The sequence below is a fragment of the Corapipo altera genome, unplaced genomic scaffold (genome assembly GCF_003945725.1).
Source record: "Corapipo altera isolate COAL_440 unplaced genomic scaffold, ASM394572v1 224, whole genome shotgun sequence".
Classification (NCBI taxonomy): domain Eukaryota; kingdom Metazoa; phylum Chordata; class Aves; order Passeriformes; family Pipridae; genus Corapipo; species Corapipo altera.
In genome coordinates, this window is record NW_020884959.1 from 615,999 (window position 1) to 637,878 (window position 21,880).

Consider the following 21,880-nt stretch of genomic DNA (forward strand, 5'->3'; position numbering starts at 1 on the left):
TACCCTGCCTTCCAAAGACCTATGTATTTTACGTAGGTGCCTTTTGTATCAGGAAAAATATCATTTCTATAGATGGCCCTGCCAAAAAGCTTATAGTCTGTCCTAGTTGTTTTAAAAATAGCTGCTCCCAGATGTGTGTGGTAATGTGTATGTGTGTCTGCATAGGTATGGGTGATTTCTGACAATTTTCTTTATCTTGGCTAAATCCAATACTCAAATTCAGACTCCTGGGTTCCTTCCAGATTTACCAAAGGAGGGGGCTCATGGACCCATAATTTTTTGCAAGAGAAAGCTCCAAAAGGTCATATCTGCAACCTAAAGAATATTCATTAGAAAAGTTAATAGTGGTCTTGTTCAGAATAAAACTTCTGGATAGAGAAAATATTCAATTATTGCTGGTGGAGCGGAGACAGTTATTCTTAAATATTTGCTGGTCACTTATCCTTCTGGCAAGTCACAGCAACAAGGAAAGGCTTTTAATATTTCAAAAGAATTTAGGAACTGCTAAAAGTTCATATGAGAATGCAGAGTGGGTGTTACAGCCAGAATTGTATACAGTTCTAAGATGGACTTGGTCTTATGGCATTTTGATTACAAGTTAGCTTTAACATGAGGATATTGGTTTTGGGGTTTTTTTTGTTCCAGCTGCAGCAATACCTTTCATAAACTGCCCATTAGAATTAGTGCTGTGCCTTGATCCAAGCCTTGTAGTCAGCCATGTAGATGGCAGGTTGACTACAACCACAGTGATGTACTATATTGTAACAGCTGTGGTTAAAAAAACCCAAACAAACCAACAACAAACCACCTGAAAACATTTAGTTCAGAGTCAGATCTAGGAAAAACTCAACAGTTCTAGCATGTGCTTTTCATGCCAGAAGACTGAGTATGAAATTTCCCTAAAGCAGATCAGGGAGCCTGCTGTTGGCATGGGGAGTTCATTCACTATTCGTGTTATCAGACTGTCTCCATGTGCTGACAATGGAGGTGGTTACAACTCTGACCACATAGGTCATGTTTTCTTTTCCAGAGATGCATTTCTCTCACAGGAACTCTGTTTCTGGATAACTTATTCACTCACTTGATAATGATGAGCTCCTTCTTGTTGCTTTTCCCCAGTACCCATTCTCCAGCCAATCCCCACACAACTGCTGCTCTTAGCACAGCTCTGCATGTATGTGCACACATGTGTGAGCTCCAAGGATCACTGGGTTCTTAACCCTCTTGACCTCACTCACAACTTTTTGTTGCAATCCATGTTGGTGTCATGGTTTCACCTTAGTTTTTCTCATCAGAAAGACTGGCTGGGGCATTTTCTCCCACCTGCCTCTTCTTTTTGTTCTCTCCTTGTTTTCCCCTTCCCTTGTGACTGTTCTCTTTGCAGAGTGGTGATGAATGACTTTTAATGAGCATGGGAGAAGGCACAGACTTCTTTGCCAGAGAAGAATGTCTTCAAGCCAGAGCCCTGGTGGGAGGTTCTCTGCTGCAAACTTAACTTGACCTTTCCCAAACTTTTCTTCCAATCCTCTGCTCTCACAGGTAGAGCCGATGTGTTCATACCAAAACCCAAAAAACATGACATCAATTTCTCATTCTAAAGCTGATCCAGCCAGCTTGGGGGTTGGAAGGAGCTCTGCCAGCAGCCCCATCTTCGGCTGCAGGATGGGCATATCTGCTGAGTGCTAATCCAGCCACTTGGAAGACAACATGTAAGCTTTGCTTATTTGCCTTTGCCTTACTTAATTACAGAGAGTTCTCCAGAGTTTTCCCCAAGGTTTTATAAAAATCATCTGGTACGGCATCTAAAAGATTTAATGGAGTAAACAAGTAAACAAAAATCTGCAGTTTAGAAGGCCAAATTTCAATTTGATTTATTTTACATTCCATGGAGTTTCACTGATGACAGTGGTTTTGTACAGGTTATAAGTGCAGAAGAATGTGACCCAGAGACAGGCTCCATGCTCTCTTTGGCAAATGCTGTATCCCATCTGTTTGTTACTATTAGAACATTTCTTCATTGGCAGATGAAAAACAATATGCACAAAAGGATGCAGTAAGCTATTCCATACTATCATCAATACAACCAAAAGCAAGCAGTCTGATAATGATGTAGCCTCTCACTGTGGCCAACTGTCAGAGGCCTTCAATACAACACATTACATTCAGTGACTAAGTGGTGTACTGGAGGCACATGAAATGGCAAAGTCTTTGGAACAGGAACCAAGAGAAATGATTGCATGTCTTTATGTTCTATTTAGAAAATAGTGCCTTGTGATACAAAAATTCTTACTTTGTGGCTCTTCTTGTTACTTAAGTTGTTTTATTTTTTTTTTGTTATGTCAGGCAAAAAATTAAAATCTTAAATAAGGTATTGTATCTTCATGTTGTGCATCTGTTTTATCCTTCAGTAGAGTTGAGATGGAATGGGATCAACTGGAGCATTTAAAATGACCCGTATCTGTCATAGCTTCTCTGCGAGCTCTGAAGTGAAATTCAGAAGAGGTTCTAAGCAGACTGAAAGGGAGTTATTTAAAATGAGCATTTAGAAGGACCACAAGATCCATAGAACCTGTTTAAACTTGAGATATCCTTTTTCTGGTGAGCTGTTTTCTGATGACAATATATAGATGTCTCGTCCATCCAAAGGATCCAGAATCCCTCAGTGACAAATACATGCCAGAGATTTTAGCTAACTTTCAATTATTCTTGAAGATTATGGATGTAGTTATTTCAAAAACCAAACAACCCAGCTGCAGTTGCAAATTTTTATCTGCAATATTGGAAGCTGTATTAAAGTCTGGCTAAAAGCTAACTTCCAGCTTGAGTAACCATGCTTTGAAAATTGTTTCTAAATTCCTCATCTGTAGAGCTTTAACCAGCTCTTTAAGGGGGATGGGAACCTGAATTTAGAAAACCTCATGGAAGAGGTTTATAACATGTCATGTTTATAACACAAACAGTTGTTCTGTGGTGTTACAGGGTTAGTTCTGCTCATGGAAAGGAAGTGTTGATTCTTTTGCAGGAGAAGGAAACCACTGAACTAAATATAGGGAAGAAGCCCATCTGTACCTCCGTCTAATGACAATATAAGCCCCTCTGCTCTGCTGGCAAATATATATGCAGGGTGTCCACTCAAAGGAAAGGTGCAGCAGTAAACACAAGATCTACGACTGAATGCACCCATGTGGTATTTAGAGTGTAGAAGTTAAAATACGCCTGCTAGAAAGCTACGTGAAGCTGCTCAGGCCTTCAGTGGCACTGTGATCCAACACACTGTTAAAGCACTGCTCTCTTCCATTACCAGTTGGTAATGGTGTTACCCTGACGTGTCTAAAGCCATTTCCAAAATTAGCTAATGAATTTACTGCACATAAATTACTCTGTGGTACTCCAAGGGCAGCTGTACACCACTCATTTTGAATGTAGGCAAGGCCGAGTGCTGCTCTAAGGTATTTTAGTGAATGTTTTGCAATCTCCCAGGTCATGGCAGCCCACTGTTGTGACAGGACAAGGAATAGTGGGTAAAAATTGAAAGAGAGGAAATTTAGGTTAGGTATTAGGAAGAAATTCTTTACAGTGAGGGTGGTGAGACAGTGGAACAGGTTGCCTAGAGAAGTTGTGAATGCCCCAACCCTGGAAGTGTTCAAGTCCAGGCTGGATGGGGCTCTGAGCAACCTGGTCTGGTGGAAGGTGTCCCTGCCCACACCAGGGGATTGGGACTAGATGAGGAGGTTCAGATTAAATACTAGAAGTTTTTTCACTGTCAGGGCATTGGAATACCTTGCCCAGGGAGGTGGTGGAGCCACCATCCCTGGAGGTGTTTATGCGGTGTCTGGATCACGTGTTGGGTGATGTGGTTCAGTGGTTTAGGGGTTACAGTGGCAGTGGTGGGTGAACAGTTGGACTTCACGATCTTAAAGGTGCCTTCTAACCTTGATTCTATGATTCTGTCTTTAAGGTCCCTTCCAACCCAAGCCATCCTGTGATTCCATGATTATTCACCACCAGCTGGCCCTGGCAGTGCACGGTGCTCAGAGCTGGAGGGCAGTTACGGTGACGGCCCCTCGCTGTCACAAAGGACACACAGCCCTGTCTGTGCGCGGCTCTGGGATCCGAGCAGGCCCCTCTCAGCGCTTCACGGCCGCCGTTTCCCTTCCCGACGCCCAGGCCTTGTCGCCCGGGGCCTGCGGGGGCACCGGGGGCTGCCGGGGAGCCCCGGTGCGGGGCGCGGGGGCCGGGCCGGGCAGGGGGTGTGGAGCGCCCGCCTCTCGCGGCTCGCACAGCCGGGTGCCTCCCGCGGGCCGGGCGGTACCCAGAGTGCAGCAGGCGGGCGGGCGGCGCGGCCGGGACCCACCGCCGGCACCCACCCACCCCCACCCCCAGCCCGGCTCTCCCCCGGCAGCAGCGGGAGCCGGGCCCAGGCGGCGGCGGCGGCGCGGCCCAGAATGCGACACTGAGATGCTTCTTCCCTCGGCAGCGGCGGCGGCGCCTCGGGCCCAGGCGGCGGCGGCCCCCGCGTGGATGCGGCTCTGGAGCCGGCGCTTCGCCCTGCACAAACATTTCTATAGGACTCATTCGCCCTGCTGAGGAGATCGGCCCGGACCGGCCGCTGCCCACCCCTCCCTTCACCCCTCCGCTCCCTGGGACACCGCCGGCGCGGCCCGGCCCGGCCCGGCCCGCATGGAGGCCCCCGGCGGCGGCGCGGCGCCGCTGAGCCCCGCGCTGGTGGGGCGGCTCCGCCGGGAGCACGAGAAGGTAACGGAGGGCAGGAGGGGCCGGGGGCGCGGGGGGGGCCGGGCCGGGCCGGGGGTCCCGGGGCGGGGGGCGGGCACGTGGCCGCGTGACGTCACGGGCGGCGGGGGCAGCGGGGCTGAGCCCCAGGGACCCGCTGGAGCCCCGGGAATCTCGGGAGTCTCGGGAGCCCCGCGGGGGACGGGGAGCGGCGGCGCTGCCGCGGAGCCCTCGGGGGACGAGCCGGGGGACGAGCCGGGAGGCGGCGGGAGCGGAGGCCCTGCCCGCGCCCCCCGGCCCGCCCTGCGCCCCCCGCCAGCCCCTGAGCGAGTGTTCGCTCCCTGCGCTCCCCTGCCCGCGGTGTCCCCGCCACAGTGACACCTTCCAGCCCGCCCGAGCAGGGCCCGGCCGTGTCTGTGACCGGCGTCATCCCAGAGGGCTCCCGGGCCACGCTGAAGAGCGGAGTATCAATGTTGGTGATGTTTGAAATGGGTTGGAAAGAACCAGGCTCTCCTGCAGAAATTATTCCCGAGAGTTCGGAGGCTGGTTCCACCTGAGACCATCGTGCAAAACTCAAGATACTTTTCCTGTTGTGTTTTTGTTTGGTTGGTTGGTTGGTTGGGGTTTTTTTGTTTGTTTTGTTTGTTTTGTTTGTTGGTGTTTTTTTTTTTAATGAATTACACTCGTGGTGTAAGGCAAGTGGACTCTGATAACTTAGCAAGTGCAATTCTGGGCTTGTAGGTCTCAGCCTTACCTTGAACTCTGGGCAGGTGCAAGAGTCACTGTGGGACTAACTCATGGTCGTGTTCAATGTATTATTGACACAAATACGTTTGCCCAGTTAGCCTTTTACCTCTTCTGCTCATTTTTCTCACGTTATTAAAATTTTTTGTGCCAATTCTAAGGTGAACAGCAGAGCTCCTCAGTTATGACAGAGGACTTTATCTTCAGCCTGTATTTTATCACACACCGGTTTAGTTAAGACTAAGAAAACTGAATAACACCTGCGTGGTATAAACATCTGGAATATTGTGTGCAAAAATATGTCTACCTTTGAATAGCCCCCTAGATCATTTCTAAAAGATCTGCATGGCCAACTGACCATTAATGTGGATGAACAGTAGGAGGATGTGCTGGAATACTCCACATCGTTCATTCTGCACGGAGAGTAACCCATGATACCAATAACTGGGTGATAGTGGCTTGTCAGCTTGGGCTTCTTCAGTTAATTTTCAAGGTGGTGGAATCTGGTGTAGAACAATTTCCCTGGGACATTAGTGTCGGTCAGACCTAATGCCTAAGTACATGTCTGTCATAGCCACCTACAGTTATTCCCAGTTCATGGGTAAGACCCCTCTGTAAGGAAGTTTAAGACTCTTCTTAAACAGATCTGCTCCAGTGGAAAAGAGGCCCAGGAGACCATTAATTAAGCCTCTGTTAGGCTGATGTACCAAAGTTATATTTTATCAGAGGAAAACTTTACATAATTTCTGCAAATTGGCTAAAAAAAATGGAACACTTCAGCTTCAATATGAAATTATACTAAAGAACTACATATCTTGGTTACAATGGAGTGTCATGATGATGATGTAGTAGACTTTCCCTCTATGCAATGAATATATATAATTGGATTACAACAGTATTTTCAGTTACGAAAATATTGTATTTTAAGATGGAGGAGGTCTTTTCGTTTCAGCTGCCTCTTTTCAGAAATTCATATGTTTCTCATAAAATTACTGAAGTTGAGGGCTCATGTTTTGGTTTCAGCACAGAGATGAGAGAGAATTAGTTATCCAGCACTTTGATAAACTAGTAATTATAGTGTGAGAATCATAACAAATAGTAAAGTTATTTAGCCAGAACAATATCTCTATACACTGGCGTTTAAGCAGGCAAATATATTTATTTTAATTAGTGTGATATTGTGCTGTCCCAGTGATACTTGATTAGGTATAAAGACACCTATTTATTCCCATTAGTATGAAGGCAACCTTAAGTGTAATAGTGGAATAGAGCAATATCTATTGCCACATTAAGGATAATATTTTAATCATAGTTGATTATTTTAACACTCGGGCCATTGTACAACCCTGATTCAGCTATAGTCTTGAGCTTTTAAGTTCTAAAGAGCTGCTCTGAAGAACTCGTGAACTGAGGCTTCCTTCCTGTTTGAAAATACTAAAAGAACAGGATGTTCATGACTTTCTGTCTTCACTTGGATTGAGGCTGCAACTTCCAGGTTTAGGACCCCTGGTGAAAAGTAATTTGAATTCTTGTTTAGGACTGCTTGCCTGTTGGACAGATTTCATCTTGTTAATTTGTGGTGATAGTAAGACCAAACTATTAAAAGCAATTTTCAGTGCTCCTACTAAAGGCACTTTGTATAAAAACATGACTTAGAATGTGTATCTTGGGGATAAATTATAGAAGAATATCTAGTAATTTTCATGATAAAGACCATCATTGTAAGCACAGTGCCTGCGTAAAGTTTTGAATATTTCTGTAAGAAGAATATAATGTATGTATCATGGATTACTTGCAAAAGCAATATATGTTAGCTGAAAATACTGTGGTAAATCTATTGCAAGTTAGTACAGGAATTATAAAATGAATATTTAAATAGGAGGGTTCTCATGCTATAGACCCTGTGTTTGAACATATTATTTGATATACATTTATTCCTGCAATCAAATGGGTTGGGATTACTGATAGGTAGTTGACAAGTCAGATCTGTATGATTTGGTAAGACTTGCATAGACAGTGAATTTACAGTGGGATGATATGTTCTATAGTTTCTGAGCAATGCAATGACGATATGTGTAATGGGAGACATTACAGAACCAATTAGACCCAAGGGACATTTGCAGAGTGCAGACACAGCCATGGAGAATCTAAAGGACTCCAGTATTAGCTGGCAATATGTTGGGTTTTTTTTTTTTTTGGTATTGCACTGGCAAACACATTTTTTTATTTTCCTTTTAGGGAAATTAGGACAGGGAAGTGACTCTCCTGTCACTCATCATGACAACAAAGCACAATTAGATTGAGTGCAGCTCTTATCTTAACTCACTGGCCACCATGTATTATGGCATATTCTTAATTTTTATGAATTTAAATGGTAGAGCTGTATGATCTTTAATTTCCAAGTGGTTTTCCAGATCCTGAGTACTTGCAGTTTTTTAACAGTTAAACAGGTTGTAGGTGGGTTATGGGGAAACAAATGACAGGATCCCAAACTTACACTCTTCTTACATGAATTACTTCTGGGGCTGACTGCTTCTGTTTAAGACTTTTTCAAGTAATATCTGTGCTGTGAAAGCAGCAGCTTGGCAGTTTTAAAGTTGTTTCTGCAGTTTGAAAAACAGCAGTGAGCCTGAGTAGGGTCTTGTACACTCCATGCTGCTGCAAGGGGCGTGGACTCACATGTTAGACTACAGATGAGTGGGCTTTCCAGTGCAGTTTCTGCCATGGTTTGCACTTTTTCCAGCTTGTGTCCAAATTAACAGAATCTAGAGAAAGCTTGTGTATGAGACACCAGTGCAGTGGGACTTCATTTGGCACAATAATTGTTTGAGAAAAGGGAAGAGAGTGTCTGAGGCTTGGTTTGATCTGCTTCTTTTGAAAAGAACCTGTCCGAAGCTTTATTTGCCATATTCTTTTTTAAAGATTCCTGGACCTTTTCAGAAACTTATGATGACATACACTCCATCCTGCTCAGTGGTTCCAGTGATGTTTTCTCATGTGCTGCTCTCAAGTAAAAGGGCTAATTCAGTCATTATCTGGAAGCTTTCAATGGAATGCTTATTCTTCCTCCAGTGTTAATTGATCATCACTTTTACTTTTTTAGTCAATATTTGTCTATGTTCTTATTAGTATGAATTAAATACTAACTAGTTTATATAGTGTCAAGGCTTGTGAAATAAATTAATGGATCTTCAGTAGGTGTTTTTTTAATGGTAATTGAAGGCAAACTATTCACAAAAGAATTTAAGGAGCATTGCCTTTATTCTGGAGTGGGCAAGCTTGTGTGCATCCAGCCTCATTGGTGACTAGAATGTGTAGATGAGATTATATGCACAAAATTTAAATGTGACTAAATTGTGCTGCTCCTGTAGGTGTCTGTAGGTGCTCTGAGTAGATGCAGTGACCACTGTGCAGGTGCTGGTTTTGTGGTTCCTCTTGTCTGTTGGCATAGGCTGCAGAGTCACCGTCATAAAAAGGGTGAACCCTCCACAACTTCTGTACTGACACTTGGGATCAGGCTGCTGTGGGGTGAGAGGAATCCAGTAACATGTGCCAAAATGGTCATGGCAGATGCCAGCACGAATGTGGCAGGAGAGCCAGTGATGGGGAAGCTGGACTGGCCCTTTGAGCTGTGGTCAGGTAGAGCAGCGTCAGGTCAGAGCAGTTGTGAGCAACAGGCTCAGACACTCATTCAAAATTTTCATAAATTATCACATGAATTGTCCACATGACTTTAATTTGAACAACTTTTTAATCTTAGCTTTTTTTATTATTCTTTTGTCTGTGTCTGCTTTTTTCAGCCTTTTAGCAGTTTCAGGGTGACACATTTGTGACACTGCTCAGTACTTGGGCGAGGATTCAGAAAACCAAACTTAATTGTTGATCTTTTTGCTTTTTTGTTTCCTCTTTCTGGAGTACTTTTCAGCCAATGTGGGACCCTAATGAGGTTACGAATGTCTGCCAGCAGGTCGTGTCAGGTTGGAAGGGTAAGACAGTGGAACTGAGTAGCAGGAGACAGGGAGGAATGATGCCTGTTTACTCAGGACTGTGGCTGTGGTTGAACCACACACAGCCTGCAGGTATGTCTGTGAGGAGGTGCCACAGCTCATGGCAATTTTAAGCTAGTTAAGCCCAGGTATTGCTGGCAGCACAGTTGTTGCACCATAAACTACATCCAAGCTTGCAAAACCTGCTTGAGATGTTCAGTTGCTTAGATTGTGGGAGTTCTGTGCTTGTGCTGCTCTGCTGCTCCCGTGGTGCCTGAGCCAGCCTGGATATGGTGTAGCCACAGAAATACGTTTACCTGACGTAGGCTAAAATATAAAGTTACGAGTTCCTTAGCTGGGTGTCGAGATGAAGTTACAGCACATGGACACTGACTTGGTGCTCCTAAAGGACAAGACCTTGCTCCAGTTTGTTCCTTGCTTGCACCAATCCAGTTGGTTTGGAGCTATTGAAACACTCGCTTAGCAGAACACGCCCTGGTGCCTTTGGGATTTTTGCTCTGTGGGATTTTTGCTGTGTAGAATTTTTAAGCTCCCCAAAATCATTTCAGTCAGAATTTAGTCTTTATTTATAAATAAATAATACATATATACTACTTTTTCTGCTAAACTGGAAGATCCACGTGTGGGTACACAATTAAAATAAAAATAGTAGATTTCACTTGTTTTCTTCTAAAGAAAGGTAAAAATTGTGGTTATACTTCTAAGGAAGATCTTTTTCTTGTAGAAATAAGTGTTTACCATGATTCAAATTTCTTTCTCTTTTCCTTCAGTATTCTTCCCTGACACATTTCTTCAAAAGGCAGAAGTTTCCACCCAAGGGGGAATTTATGTAAATAATTTGTTGAAATGTAGTGTTTTTGAGTAATATGATTTAATAAATTAATATGAGAACTCAGAAATGCTTTCTTCCTTTTCCATTAGATCATACAGTGTGCCAACAGACTGAAGAATTTTTAATAGTTTTATTTCATTTTTTGATTGAAAATGGGGCTCTAGGAAAAACAATTGTGCAAATGTTAATTCTGTCTTTCTCCATCAGTGATTGCTGTGTTTTAGGCAAGTACTGTGTAGTTTCCTAGAGGAAAAAATGAAAATTCATTTTAAATGTTTATTTTGTGTGTGGCTTGTTACATCCTTGTTACTAAGAGATGATTAAATATTTGAGCACCCAGTAGTGTTCTTCTATAACATAAAGTCGTACTGTGAACTGGTTATTTCATTGGTAAACTTTTAAGGTTTAGGGGTGCAACGGGGAAATCCTGTGCATGAGTTGCATGGCAAGAGTGGGTTTTGATACTGCAAACATTTAGAGATGGAGGCAGCTCATGTGCATGTATCAACTGCAGTAAATAGCTGCATGTGGAAGGTTAAGCAGTTAAAACTCTGCAGAGCTGGAGTCATCTGAAGGAGGTCAGTAGTATCATGGATTTACCATGAACCTTGCAAAGGTGGATCTGCATTTCAGGAAACCAGCATACACTTCTACTGTGGTTGGTGGAAGGTTCTGAACAACAGAACCGAGCTTGAAGCTGAGATATATTCACAGTCCCAAATGGCAGGGACAGTCTCCTGAAGGCAAATCATTGGCTTTAGACTTTATTAGACCCTTACTTTAATTACCACCTCATTACTTGCTTTGCTTCCACAAAAAGTATTCCATACTGTCATTTTCCCTAAGTAACTGGAAATGTGATTGAAAGGGATGTTTAAAGTGAGACTAATTCAAGATTAAATAGTCACAAATTATATTATTGCTACATGTAAACAAATTACTTGCATATCTGATTTTATTCAGATTACTTTTCAAGTGGTAAATAATGCTTTATCACTTATATAGTGCTCTTACATCTTTAGAGTGCTTTTCTCACATTAATTAATCATCATTAAACACTCTGAGATGGGTAGGTTAATACTATTATCCCCATTTTGCAGATGAAGAAATGTAGACTGAGAGGTTGTGATTTGCTCAAGGCCATATAGAAGAAACAAAATCAGAGCTGGGATTAGATCTGTGTCCCTAGTTTCTAATTTCAGAAGACCAGGCAGATTGTGAGCCACAGTTTTGAAGCAGAATACTCAAATGTGCATGTAGAAACAGCAGGCACTCGCTTGGCCTCTTACATACCTAACTTGGAGTTTGTTTGAACAGCAGCTTTGCTTTTGTGCCGTGCTGCATATTTCCATGTTCATACCCACCAGTGTGGAAATGGCCTCTTGTTCATTTAGGACCTCTTCCTAATCTGATGGGGCATTTTTGTTTTCATCACTTTCATTGAAATTTACTTTCATCTTAAAAATACCAGTTTCTACTTCTTTGGACTTGACCATAACTGCGTGACTTGGTACAGCAGGTTTAGCATTGGTACCCCAAACTGCCAGCAGATGATACCAGTACCAGCTCTATTCCTTACAGTTTTTTTTCACAAGCTGAGACATAAATAAGATTCTGACTTGGCAACTTGCCTACTTGCTATTCAGAAGAGATGAGAGAGAAGAATTGCACCTTTGTGGGCAGTGAGTGCCCAGCTTCTTAGTAGAGAGAAGGATTCACACTCATGCACTTCACCTCGGAGAAGTGCCTCAATAAAACAAAAGAGTCCTGGAATGGAGAGGAGAGCACTATTTGTGCACCACTTTGATAATCAGAAGCACCTCAGATAATTATATTCAGCTGTTAGTAATATCCAAACAGAATCAACAGGTAAGGAGAAATAAGATGTAGGAAAGAGGTACCCTTGTACAGAAGGGTAAAGACCTCCTGGGGAAAGGTGGGGTAATGTGGAATAGGTTAGAGACCCATGGGCATGTACAGGTAAGAATCTGCTTTGTGCTCCAGTATCCTTCTGGCCTGTTGTCATTGCCAAGGAAACGTTGCAAGTGATTGTAGTGCCTGGCTGCTGAGTTAGGAGCTCTGGTTTCAGTTCCCAGCCCTGAGCAGTGTTAGTGGTTAAGTTACTCCGCCTGCAGAAATCAGTGCAGTGCTTCTGCAAAGTGCTGTACACTTTAATTCATGGAAGAGATTTTGAATTCTTCGGATGGAAGATCCTGGAGAAGGTGGAGTATAAATAGATGGACTAGAAAGAGAGAATATGTTGCAGACAGAAGGAATTTTTTGTCTTTGGTCAGCTGATTAGGTCTTTGGCTGTCTGATAGGAGTTGCTTGGAGGTGGGATTTGGAGTTGGAGTCTGCACCAGCCTGCAAAGTGCCCTGTGATCAGATTGGCACAGTGGGACTGGGGCACACCTGGGAAGTGATGGTCTGAAGCTGATCCTCATACTCTGCTTGTGACACTTAGAAACAGGAGATTCCCTAAAAGCAGCAACATGGGTTTGCTTTGAAATAGCTCAACCTAGTAGCAGTGAGAGCAGAACCAGCTCATAATCTCCAGCTTTAATGGTCCAGTTTTCAATCCAGGAGGAATTCCATGTTGTGTTACAGGTGTGCAGGGGTGTCCCAAGGGGGTGCTTGTGGAGGTCTGTCCAGTCAGGGGCTTGAGAAGCACGAAATTTTAACAAGTTGCTGTTAAAGGTGGAAAGGAAGGAAACGAGGTGTTTGCCCATTTGCTTTCTTTTAAGACCACAGAATGTGTTTTCCTACAGTGTTTTAAAAACCAGACCCATTATTTGGTAGTGTTAAGTTTGCTGCAAGAATAGTTTAATAAACATTTTAGTATGCAGATAAGCCACTGATAACCATGTGCATTCACAAACTTGTACACTTTTATGCCTAAAAGGGCAGAATTCAAAGTTTATTGATACCACTTCCACTACAATGTCTTAAAAGTAGTGCATACTTGGTGACACTAGGTGTCCAGGTAAACTGAACTCAAGTGAACAAACAAACAGATCATTTATTTTATTTACCCTAAAGGGAATTTTCATTCTTTAATTGTAACGCTAAATATAAATTATGTGTGGAAGATAGACTAATGATTTTCCTGTGTTTGATTAAAGGCAAAGAATCAAAGATTTGTTTATATATTTAGCTATTTGTTTCTTTGCTGTGATAAGACCAGTTGTTATCCAAACAGTGGGACTGACCTAATAAAGGACATATGCATAATTGATCTCCATCTGTTTTTCAATATTTATTCTCTCTGTTCTTTTAATAGACTTCAGTTCCAGAAGTGCAACCTGCAATATTTTTAAGGTGGTATATTTTAGCACTTCTGTAAAAAGTCTTGTTTTATGCTGGCCACTGAAACGAAAAGGTTTGTTGTTGGTTCCACCCTTTAGTATCCCTTCAAGAGAGATTATATCAAAGAAGAAGAATTAAATTAAAATTGATTGGTGTTATTGATTTTTCTCTTTTTTTTTTTTAGGAGGGATAAAGGGTGATGGAAACAGCATATTCCCCTATGCTATTTTACTGATGGACTATTTTTTAAAAACATAAAAAAGCATATGTGCCCAATTTACATATTTACTAATTAAAAAAAGCTTCCTGGAAACATTAAGTAGACTATCTTCTGTAACCTTTAACATTGTAGCTAATGGATATAGCCTGGAAATTTTCATAGAAGGTTCTCTAAATAATGTAAATGATTATGAATATGTAACTAGTTAATATGCAGCTACAAAAGGATTATCATGTAGAGGTTAATGAACATGCTGCTCTTATGGTTTGCAGGGCTTTTCTTTTTGTGCTTTTAGCTCACTTCATGCATGGAAAGTCATGTATTGGGAATGGAAAGCTTCCTGTCTTTTCCATCTTCATCTGTAATGGGGCAATTAGATTGGAACTTTCTTAAAGGATTTCATAAACATTTTTGTATGCTAAATTATGTTGTGTACTCCACAATCACTGCCAAATGTGAAAGGATGAAGGATGTGGGTAGAATAGGCTCTGACTCTTGTCAGTGGTGGGCTCCAGTGTGTGTTAGCATTGTTATCAGATGTTGCTGTGCTCTGTGATTTGTACCTTCTGCAGAAACTTTACTCTTAAAATGGGCTTAATATTAACAGTATGAACTAGATTTCTGGGTTGATGTCCTGTACAAGTCTGTATATTTACTCTTAAGCTTAAAAACAGTTAGCTTGCACATTAAGAAAGATATTTGCTAGGCGTTTGATTTGTAAGAGTTTAAAGCAAATGATAAATTTAAACTTGGCTTATGTGGGATGAGCTGCCTGGGTCATCCTGATGGATTATGAAATACCATAACCACAAATGTAGAGCTGATCCTTTTCATTTAAGAACTTTACTCTGTTTAAAGAATTATTAGCTCACAAAGTAGTCCCATTTTTTTACTCCTACATGAGTAGAAAGTGCAGGGTCTGAGATCTGTTCTGCAATAGCTGCACATATGCTAACTGAAAAAAAAATTGTCTTTCATTCTGTTGTTTCGGGAAAAAAAAGAATTATCTGCTCCAGTGATTTCAGTGATACTTGAATGTGTGTTATTGTTTTCTCTGCAAATTTTCTCATTAATTGCTTTCAAATGTTAGTATTATTTTGGCTATAGGAAAAATGAAATTTGTAAAAAAAAAAAAAAAAAAATCCAGAAAATGCTTATGTTGAGAAGATGTCTAGACATATTTAACTGCCTCATGGCTTCATTGCATTTCATATAATTGAATGAAATTGTTTGTATATTTTTGGTAACCATTATTCAGAGATCAAAATATGTTTTGAAAGACAAAATCTCCACGTAATTGTGGTAGAGAAGGTCACAGGTTTCAGCATCCTGTCTGTTTGGTCTATATTTTTAGTTTAAAAAATACAGTTAAAAAAGAAAAAAGTATTAAATTTTAACAATGTGCTTTATTTTGTAATTTCTTTTGTATCTCTTGGGAAAGCCTGTGGCATAAGGAAGTAAGTGAAATATCCATATTAAAACTTTGCTTCAGCAAGAACAGAAGGAAAGCCAGCAGCCCATCATGGTGTCAAATATCCGTGTATTTATACAGCACAAAGTTAATTCGTGCTTTTTCAAGTTAAAATGGCCAGTGGAAACATTTGTTGATGTACTGATAGAGGAAAAATGTTTTTGGTGCTGTGAGGTTCATTTCTTTTTGTTTTTAATGACTGAGTATGGAAGTTACATTGATGTCTTGTTATAATTTATGTTGTTTTCTTATTCTGCAAACATGTAACACTGAAAATAGATCGGCAGATTGCACAAACTGCTACTTATCTCAGATGGTGTGTCACGTAATAGTTATGGAGCAGGTATTGTACCAAAATATGGAGTGAAAAGCTGTAATTTTTTTCTGTGGTTATCACTCTGCATTAGTGTGTGATAAAGTGTGCTGCTTAAGAGCGACCATTCACATGCCTTTGCCTTGACAAATAAAAATGTATATAGAGGCACCACCAAATCTGTAAAGCTACTGTTCTAGTTTCTGATGCATTGACATTGCAGCTGTGTGCTTAGCCTTGTTTTTTTCATGAGTAGTTATCTGTTTTAATGACAGGTGGTCACTAGCTGCCAAGAAAAAATCCAGCACTGGTAAGTAGAAAATGTTTGATTACATGCTTAAAATACTGATGAGTAACCTAGTTATATTTTAGTAAAGTACTGCTATTTATTCAGATGAGAGTCAAATCCTGCTAGCATGTTTTGGGGATTATAGTTAGTGATAGCTCGGAATTGTTGCAATGCACTCTCTTTAAAATGTGTATATTTCTCACTGATGTCATTAAATCACAAATACAGTGAGCTTTAGTGTTTATACTTCTGCCTTAAATACCCATCTCATTCGTCATTTTTTCCCAAGTAACCTTGTGGGATGAGTGCTGAATTTGCCTGATTGGTGAAAAAGTGCTCCTAGGGTAGAATTATTCTTGTTGTTTTCTAACTATGGAGCAAGTAGGGAAATTCTGCTTGCTCCCCTTCATGTGCTAAACCAATGTGAAAGTAATGTTTCATTGTTCCCTCTCCCCCCCCAGTAAAGAATGTGCTAAAGCTTAGTTTTTAATACTTAAAAGAAGTGGTTTGTTATGTAAAAAAATTATCTCTGGGCACTTTTTTCTCTGTTGGCAATCTATGGTTAATAGAAAACATGCCTAGTAAATAATAGTTTTGTATGGCATCTGAGGAAAATGTACATTTAATGGTGAATGAAATCTTATATTATGAGTTACTGTGAGATATAACAGTTGATCTTACAGATATCAAATTACGATATATCCATGCTGTGTTTACCATGATTTTACTGAGAGAACAACAGGAGCTGTCTTGATTATTGTCTGCAGGGTTATTGCAGAATCACAGCAACTGCCCCTTTAGTGGTGAGATTAAACCTTTGGTTATACACCATCAAGCATATAATATTTTAAATTTATTTTAAGAGGCTTTTTCTTCATGCCTGAAAGATCTCCAAGCAAATAATTTATATTTAGTGTGTATCAAATGTTTTTAGTTTAAATGCACATAGGCTGCAAGCCCTGGATAAGAGGGAAAAAAAAATCAAGGCAATCTATACACATCATCATATTAAATTCTGACTATTGGCTCGCAAAAATAATCTAAAACTAATATGTTTCATTTATGCTTAAAATTCGGAGGCTGCATTAATTTTCAATAAGGGAAATATTATTGAAGTGCCTACTGGTGCTGCTGTGGTGAAGGCAGGCAGAATATCTCCAGCACATGCACTTTCTCAGGAGCTTTGCAGTGTCTGTACCTATTTGGTCCCACGTGAAATTCTGCATGGACATTCTTTCACTGAGAGACAGTATTTTTCAGAAATAAACTGTTTGACAGAAAGCCTTGGAATTTGAGCAGATTTTTAAAAGTTTGGAAAGTTGTGACAATTATTTCCCCTTTTAAAATGGCAGAGGTTTGTGGAGCGGGTTGGGAGGCTTGGCTGTGGAAGGAGAAGTTGCCTCCTGTGTTTGCTTTTGTGCAAACTCTGGTCATGACCCCATGACCTTGGGGGCTTTGGGCACAGAATGTCTAAAGAACAACCTAACTTACTGATATCTTTTATATAGAAAAGCAGTTTGCACAGCATCCGTACAATCTTCACTTTATAAAAAATTATTTAAAATTTAGTACCCTTATTTAGGTCTTGATTGTGCAAGAGCTGAGTGCTCTTGTTTCAACTGAGTAATTTGTTCATAGAAGACCTTTTAAGTAGTCAGTGACACAGAAGAATGTTAAATAGAATTGGGTGAATAACAATAGGGTTTTAAAATGCTCAGCTTCAATATATTTCCATTAAATTATTTTCTTTTTAATTTTTTTCAGTGCACTTTTTGAAGTATATTTCTAAAGCCATGAATCCAATAATGGGTCTGGTATGGGTTTAAATATCTAGACATGCATTTCCCCTGCTAGGGACATGTTCATAGCTGTAGTCCCAGGATTATTCCTCCCTGTTCACTTTAGTTCTTCATTTCCTGGGACAGAGCGTAGCACTGGCACACCCCAGAGCCTGTGAGACCATCAGCTGTAGGTAAGGAGGGAGGTCAGCTTCCTTCCTTAAGTAATGCTCTTTCAGGCCAATTAATTAAAAGGATTAATTTTAATTTTATCTTGGTGGTCCAGCTCAGGATGTGGCCCTGCTTCTAGAGATTCCCGTGGTGGAGCTTTGCTCAGCAAAGGGCAACAGTCCCACTGAAAAAAGCAGAATGCTTTGCTCTCCAAAGCAACGTGGCTTTTGTGGCAACTGATTTCTCCTGATTTCAGATTGTTCAGTAATGGGCAGCAGTCAGACCTTAAAGGCAGTGTCTTCTTTTCAGATTGATGAAGAAATGTTGAGTGACTTTCAGCCATGAAATGATGGGAATGTTTAATTCTGCTGCGAATGGGGGAATTTTCATGCCATTCTCTTGCCATGGAGGCTTCTCTCTGCATTTGAGACATGGGACAGGATTGTGTTTGTTTTTCAGTGAGTGGTTGGGGTCCATTTCTCAGATCCAGATCTCTCTGAGGCAAAGGCTGGACTCCGTAAATAGCATTAAGTAGTTGATTGTTATTGTTGACACCAAGTTGTCATTATGTTCCTTCCTCCCCCAAAACAGCTCAGTGATTTTTGTTAAGATTCATGAGTTTGTCCTTCCCCTTTGAAGGAAGTGAATTATATTTTCACTCTGATGTGGGCAATGGACAGAGAAACTTGCCTAAAATGTCTGGGAGAAATCTTCTGTCAGAGCAAAGCAGTAGCAAGCATCTTTTGTAAATCACTTCTGAGGAATACGTTTTTAATGTCCAAATGACATAAAAGCCTAAATTAATTTTTTTTCAGGACGAGTTCAGCAACTTTAAATAGGTATAAAGTAGGATGATTACACCTAAGTTAAACTGTGAAGCAAATGAGTCAAAACATAAGAGTATCAGATAATTTTTCATAACGAATGCTGAAAAAGATTTCACTCTGCTTATGAATCTGAGAAAATCGATGGTAATATTTTGAGAGTTGTGTTATCAACTATGACATTCATTTTTCAGCACATTTATAGATTGCTTTCCTGAATCATCCCCAGAAAACCTGTAATTTGCATCTTGGGTCAGCGTTGTTAAGTGTGCTGCTCCGTGCTTTCAGTTGCCTTTTATTGCAGAATTTACTGCCATATATATGTTTACTATTTTGAAGTACAAGTAAACAGTATCATCAAACCTGACATTTATATGCCAACTCCTTCATGCAGGAGCTGATTTCTGACCATCTTCAGAATGGCAGTGGTCCATTAAAAGACCTTTTCCAGACAAATTTAGGTGTTTAAGAATGTCTTCACAAAATAAAGCTTTTTTTTGGAGGGAGTGTAGTTCCTTGTTTTGCACACAAAGGAAAATCCCTGCAGCCATTGAAACGCTGTACCTTGCAAAGTCCTGTGAAGAACCAGGTGTCTGCCCTGGGAATACTTTGCCTCAGTTCCCCAAGCCATTTCTCTCCTGGGTAGCAACATGTAGCGTGAGCCTTATTTACATTTTAGATAGAGAAGTAGCAGAAGGGATGCTCCTCACCTGTATTGTCCCTTGTCAGGGGCTGAAGATGGGACAGAATCCTGGTGGTCGAACCATCTTTCAGGAGTGTTGACTCTTGACAGGAACATGAAGTTCATGTGAAAATCAGAATTAATTAAAATGTTGCCGATTGATTCAGCTCAAACGGAGGTCATGAGTTCTTTATTATAACTGATACTTTGAAGAATTTGCCTCTTATAAAATATAAACGGGATTTTCAGTTATTTTTCTAGATGTTGGTGGTGTTATAACTTGAATTTGAACCTGGCGTAAGATATGTGAGATCCTAGTGAAAGAACTGATTCTTTGTACCATGGAAAGTTCAAATTCAGAAAGAGACATGCACAAGCTAAAAGAATCATGTACCTATCTTAATACACATTATTATAAAATAATCCAGCTATTATGTTTGTCATCCCATGTCTTTTATAAATAAGTTATTAATCTATCAACTGCATGTGTTTAAGGGTAAAGTAGTTTATTTTTCTTGTGTGTTGTTGATTTTCTAGCAGAAAAAACATTAACTTTGTACTTTGTCTCTGAAATGGAATCAATTTGAATTTGTCAAACAGGAAGAAGGTGGAGAGCGATTATGAAGCTCTTCAGGAACGACTCCATACATTGCCTGACAAACTGTCCTATGATATCATGGTATGTAAAGTGTAGAGGTCACACAAGAAAATGGGCTTAGAACTGTTAGTAATGGGGTGCCTGCACTGCTGGTGAGGTGTTACTACTTAGTAATGATGATAGTTAAACCTTTGCTTTTGTTTCTTTCTCTTTTCTTTGAAATCCATTATAAATCACAGTGTTACTGACAACTGAGAGCTGATGACATAAACGCTTAACACAAAACCTGACATGTTTGATATGTAAATCTATTGTATAGAAAACTATAATTATGACTGAATTATGGTACTTAGTCATTTCCTGAGAAGAAAGTGGCCGTAGTATTTCCTGATTCATGGAAATAAACCCTAGAACATTGATTTTTACATAAAAAGGTGCTGCTAATTTTTGTTCCACCGATCTTCCTATTGACATAGCGATCTTTTCTGGTGCTTTGAATCTTCCCTAACAACTGCACAGCTCCCTGTGTAAAATTTGCCTTGTTGGCTTGAGCTCACCAGAATTTTGTACAAATTGGCTTCTCTCTCTTTCTTTTTTCCCTCTTTCCCTCTCAGGTTCAATTCAAGATAGATCTTTGAAGGGAGGGAAGTTGTCCTGTACATAACTGAGTGGCTGATTTCAGCACACAGTGCCTGACTGCTGTCTTCCTTGGCAGTCTGGCTCAGATGTAGAGTTGGGTTGTTAGTAAGAAGGCGTTGGAGTACGCTTAGCATGTGGGAAAAAGGAGTATTTCCCTTTCCTGTGCTGATGATCCAGCTCTGGATTTTATGTGTGTAGTCCATTTATCATGTATGTACATGTGGCCACATGATGTAAAGCAAAAAGATTGTGTTGTTTCAAAGCACGGACCCCCCCTCCCTTTTTAAAAAATGCTTGATAGGGCTTATTCTAGTTAAAGCAGCAATATCAACTCACATCTGTTATTTTAAATGTATATAAATAGTTCCTATCCTGTTAGCCAAATATTTTCATATGTTTTCAATTTTGCTTTCATCATTTTGGGGAAAGAGTGAACAGGCAACTGGTGCAGTCTGCTACTTTAAAACCAAGTCAAGGAGAGTACACGTGTAGGAAAAACACATTCTGCATAGTCTTAACATCAGTGTCCTGCCTGCTGGAGAACTGTTTCAAGCATTGGTACCCTCCTGGGTATTGAAGCTAGGGAAGATTGCTTTCAAAGGAGACAGACCCACTAGGCCAAGTGCTCTGCTTCAGCACGAACATGATGAGAAAGCAAGTGGCTGTAAGGAAGTAAAAAAGGAGGCAGAGGAATAAAGCAGAAGGAGCTGATACAAACTGTCAGAGACAGATCTCTTTTTACCCTAAGAAAGAGAAAACTTGATGTGGATGTGGTTCTTACCTTTTTGCCTCATCCATTTTAAATTTAATTTTATTTTGGTCTCCTAATGTCTTTGATGGAAGCCCAAAGGCAGCCAGGCAGGTGACCTGAGGGTCGGATGCCAGGGAATAGTGCAGGGGACAGGGATGAGGATGGCCAAAGCTCCTCCTCAGCCAGAGGACTTGCCCAAGCCCTGTCTGTAAAGTGTGGCTGGTAGAAGGTGTCTTATGTACAGGGCACTGGTTTTATGACTTTACAATACATGTTAAAATGGGGCCAACACACCTATAAAGTTATAAAATGTGTTTATTACCAGTGTACTCCTGCCTGAAGTGTTCTGCTTTTATCTGTTGTCCTTGTGCCTGGAGAGCTGTTGCAGGATGAGTGATGCTGGAGCATCACTGGGAGGTTGAGGTCTGTAAACTGTTGAATAACACAGCAGAGTGACATTAAGCACTGTCTGTGGTCCTGCTAATAGCCCCACAGACTTACACTGGAGTTTGTAGGTACTTAAT

At 40.9% G+C, this 21,880-nt stretch overlaps 1 protein-coding gene across 1 annotated transcript in view; it reads left to right on the plus strand.

The window, feature by feature from the left end:
- Positions 1-4,582: 4,582 nt before the first annotated feature.
- Positions 4,583-21,880, plus strand: part of URI1 (URI1, prefoldin like chaperone) — a 41,390-nt gene continuing 24,092 nt past the window's right edge. Inside the window, exons 1-3 of the mRNA XM_027663888.1 lie at positions 4,583-4,755; positions 15,900-15,934; positions 19,969-20,047. Coding sequence (XP_027519689.1) covers positions 4,681-4,755; positions 15,900-15,934; positions 19,969-20,047 — 189 coding nt within the window. The 5' untranslated portion in view covers positions 4,583-4,680. The remainder of the gene's footprint in view (positions 4,756-15,899; positions 15,935-19,968; positions 20,048-21,880) is intronic.